General features: G+C 40.5%; 1 protein-coding gene across 1 annotated transcript; it reads left to right on the top strand.

Moving 5' to 3' along the window:
• Positions 1-1932: 1932 nt before the first annotated feature.
• Positions 1933-3153, top strand: LOC307177027 (protein-L-histidine N-pros-methyltransferase-like). Its single transcript, XM_079903708.1, has one exon. It carries the CDS (start codon positions 2079-2081, stop codon positions 3033-3035), a length of 957 nt encoding a protein of 318 aa, XP_079759834.1. The 5' UTR covers positions 1933-2078; the 3' UTR covers positions 3036-3153.
• Positions 3154-4189: the final 1036 nt, after the last annotated feature.

The raw sequence follows: 4189 nt of genomic DNA, 5'->3' as shown, positions 1-4189 counted from the left end.
TTGTCTCTGACAAATTGCCAATGGAAGTGATCCAGTTCTTCAGCAGTACTTACTGTGCATGCTCAGTTGCTTATGGTTGGCACACTGGAAGTTGAGCTGCAGGAGATGGGGGATTAGAATAATCAATCAAAACCAAGGCATCAAAATGACAGTATCAAATACCTTGAGTACTGAATACTCAAGCACTGATGTATGTTTACTGAACAAACTCTGTGTGCCTGTGCTACAGGCTGAAAAATAAAAAGAAATCATGACATCTTTCCTCATGGAGGTTTCAATTCACTTAAAGGAATCACATTATACACATGAGTAACAATGATCAAATAAGTCAGAAGATAGGAGTGTGGCAAGGTCCATCTTCCTGACACTTTGCTGTGTGTAGTGCTGGTAAAATTTGGAGTTGCCAGTGTCCAGTCCCCAGCCTCTTGGGTGTTGAGAAGCAATTGCAGCAGTGGCAGAAAGCACAATCCAGTGACGAGGCAATTGTGGTAGTGGCTACTGCAGCTCCGTGATCCCTGAATAGCATTTTAGGCGGTGTGCCAAGACTTTTTTTTTTTTTTTTTTTTGGCTTAACTGTTCAGGTTCTGGCCCCCTGATCTCCACTTTCCTGATTGTGGCAGAGGAAGCAGCATTCTTGAGAGGTCAGTTCTGCAATGTTCAGGGAGTCACACCTAGAGGTACGCCTTGAGCCCACTCCTCCATTTCTTCCAACAATTTTGTAAGTACCTGACTTCCTGTATTTAATCCCTTTCTGCTTAAAACACCTGGAGTGTTTCTGTTTCCTGCATTGAACCCTGACTAATGTAGAACTAATATTAAGAATTCAAAGTGTTTGATAGAATCAGATATATTAAATGTGTACTTCAAATGTTTAATAAAATTTGATGAACTACTTATATAATATGCTAAATGTATGAGGATTTAATCTTTTAAATGTAGGTATTAATTGAATATTAATCATAGAATAAGTAAAAATAATGGATCTTACCCTTATACAACGTATGATTAGATTAATAATTATCAAGATTTTTAAGTTTAAGAAAAACTAGAGTTTAAAACTTAAGCATTTTAATATACAGTCATCCCTCAGTATCCGCAGGGGATTGTTTCCAGGATTCCCTGTGGATACCAAAATCTGTGGATGCTCAATTCCTTATATAAAATGGCATAGTATTTGCATATAATCTAATCACATCCTCCCATATACTTTAATCATCTCTGGATTGCTTATGTGAACAAAAAATTAATCAATAGTCAATCTAAGAGAGAAATGGAAAATTTTATTCAAGCCACCTGAGGATTATAACCTGGGAGACAGTCTTTCTGAAAGCTCTGAGGACTGTTCCTCCTGTTGGAGGTCAAGGCACAGTTACATAAGTTTTTGAGACAAAGGGTTGTACATCAAAGTAACATATTGATAGTTTGCATAGTCCAACAAGGTGAGTAGTGGGTTATTGTGACACCTTACAGGATTGAGACAGGAACGTTATCTCCTAAGTAGTTACCTTGAGGGCACCAGGAGGAAATTGCTTTTTTTTGGTGAGTAGGCATCTTCTAAGGGGATCTAGTTAATGTATAATGAAGATGCACAATGCATACTAAAGGGGAGTGGGATAGTGGCTCAAACAGGCAGAGAGAGAATTTTATGTTTAATTTTTCTTGTAATTTTTCTTGCCTTAAAATAATCTTATTCCATCACTTATAATACCTAAAACAATGTAAATACTATGTAAATAGTTGTAAATCCAATGTAAATGCTACGTAACTAGTTGTTAGCATACAGCAAATTCAAGTTTTGCTTTTTGAAACTCTCTGGGTATTTTTTTTTTCAAGTATTTTCAATCCGCTGTTGGTTGAATGCGCAGATATGGAACCTGCAGATACAGAAGGCCAGCTGAATTGAATATCAATTAAAACATAAGTGACCCCCCGCCTCGGCCCTGAAGGGGCTGGATGGGCGAGTTGGGCGCGATGGCTCGATCCTGGGCGGCGGCGGCGGCGGCGGCTGGAGGCGGTGGCGCGTCCTCCTCCTTTGCCCCGGCGCCGGCGGTGATCCGAGCGAGTGGCCGCGGCCGCCGATGAGACTGCTCGCGGGCTGGCTGTGTTTGAGCCTGGCGACCGTGTGGCTGGCGCAGAGGATGTGGACCCTGCGGAGCCCGCTCACCCGCTCCCTGTACGTGAACATGACGAGCGGCCCCGGCGGGCCGGCGGCGGCCGCCGCGGGCGGCAGGAAGGAGAACCACCAGTGGTATGCGTGCAACAGAGAGAAATTATGTGAATCACTCCAGGCTGTCTTTGTTCAGAGTTACCTTGATCAAGGAACACAGATCTTCTTAAACAACAGCATTGAGAAATCGGGCTGGCTGTTTATCCAATTATATCACTCTTTTGTGTCATCTGTTTTTAGCCTGTTTATGTCTAGAACATCTATCAATGGGTTGCTAGGAAGAGGCTCAATGTTTGTCTTTTCACCAGATCAGTTTCAGAGACTGCTTAAAATTAATCCAGACTGGAAAACGCACAGACTTCTTGATTTAGGTGCTGGAGGTGGAGAAGTCACAAAAATCATGAGCCCTCATTTTGAAGAAATTTACGCCACTGAGCTGTCTGAAACTATGATATGGCAGCTTCAGAAGAAGAAATACAGAGTACTTGGTATAAATGAATGGCAGAATACAGGGTTCCAGTATGATGTCATCAGCTGCTTGAATTTGCTGGACCGCTGTGATCAGCCCCTGACTTTGTTAAAAGATATCAGAAGTGTCTTGGAGCCAACTAGAGGCAGGGTCATCCTTGCTCTGGTCTTACCTTTTCATCCCTATGTGGAAAACGGTGGCAAGTGGGATAAACCATCAGAAATTTTGGAAATCAAGGGACAGAATTGGGAAGAACAAGTGAATAGTCTGCCTGAAGTTTTCAGAAAAGCTGGTTTTGTTATCGAAGCTTTCACTAGACTGCCATACCTGTGTGAAGGTGACATGTATAATGACTACTACGTTCTGGATGACGCTGTCTTTGTTCTCAAACCAGTATAAACACGTGGAGCTTGAAATTTTCACAGTCCACCCCAAGAATGTATGCTCCGAAAGAGGGTCTGCGTTCTCAATTATGCGAAGGGAGGACCTTTGGGGACTGCCATTCTAAATATCATGTAGGAATTTAAAAAGCCAAAATACTAATTATTTCTTTGTAGTGTGTAAAAGGAATGTTTTTAAAAAACAAAAACCCAGCTCTTTGAGGATTTTTATTAACTCTTTACTCAGTAATGCAGGTCACACTCCGATTATGGAAGATATTTTTTATACTTAATTGCAGTAGGGACTCATTCCCAGGCAAAGCAATAGTCATGACTTCACATGGAACCAATAAATATGGATTGTTTTTAATAAAATGAAGACTGGCAATAAAACTGTCCATCCAGTTGCAAATATTGGTTATAGGATATAGCCACTGATACTCTTTCATGTTTAGAAATTCTATCATTATTCAAGAAAATGTTTTTAATCATGCTAATAAACTTTTTTGAAGATGAAAAAAAAAAAAACATAAGTAAGTATAATAATATCCCCCCCAATGGAAGTTTCCCCTTAGTAAAAAACACAATGGACAGTTAACACTCTATCTCCAGTCCCTCAGACAGCATCTAGCACTGGAGAGTGTTCAATGAAATTTGTTAAGTGAATGAATGAGCAACAATACCATGAAACAGATTTTATCATCACAATTTTAATGATGAAGAAAGTGAGGTTCAGATAAGCTTACCACTAGGCCAGTAGCCCCTAAAATTGGGTGTATTCACCCAGGTGGTATGTGATACAATACTATACGTTTTAAAATCAAATGTCTTATTATGTGCACGATTGTGCAGAAGTCACATACACAATACATTAAAATGTACGTATATGAAGGGCTTGTGCTCAAAAATGTTTTATTCATGGTGTGAGTGGTCAGGAAAGTTTGTAGGCTACTGGGGTAGACCGAGGACAAATTGTCCTCGGCAGGGTCACGTGGCTTTATGTTTGTACCGTGGCATAGTGAGAGTGCTCGAGAAACGTTCTGAATGAGAATGAAAACACAAATAGACGAATCAATGAATAAAAGAAGATGCCCCAGGTAATACACCTAGTAAGTAGAGGTGTCAGGATTCAAATTCAGATCTCTTTAGCTCCAAAGTCTGTACTTTTCTAAG

This window comes from Stenella coeruleoalba (assembly GCF_951394435.1).
Source record: "Stenella coeruleoalba genome assembly, chromosome: 19".
Lineage (NCBI taxonomy): Eukaryota > Metazoa > Chordata > Mammalia > Artiodactyla > Delphinidae > Stenella > Stenella coeruleoalba.
The sequence above is the reverse complement of the archived record's forward strand: the minus strand, read 5'-3'. Positions and strand labels throughout refer to the sequence as shown.

Excerpts from the sequence above, each read along its gene's own strand:
- LOC307177027 (XM_079903708.1), top strand. The coding sequence starts at position 2,079 with ATGAGACTGCTCGCGGGCTGGCTGTGTTTGAGCCTGGCGACCGTGTGG.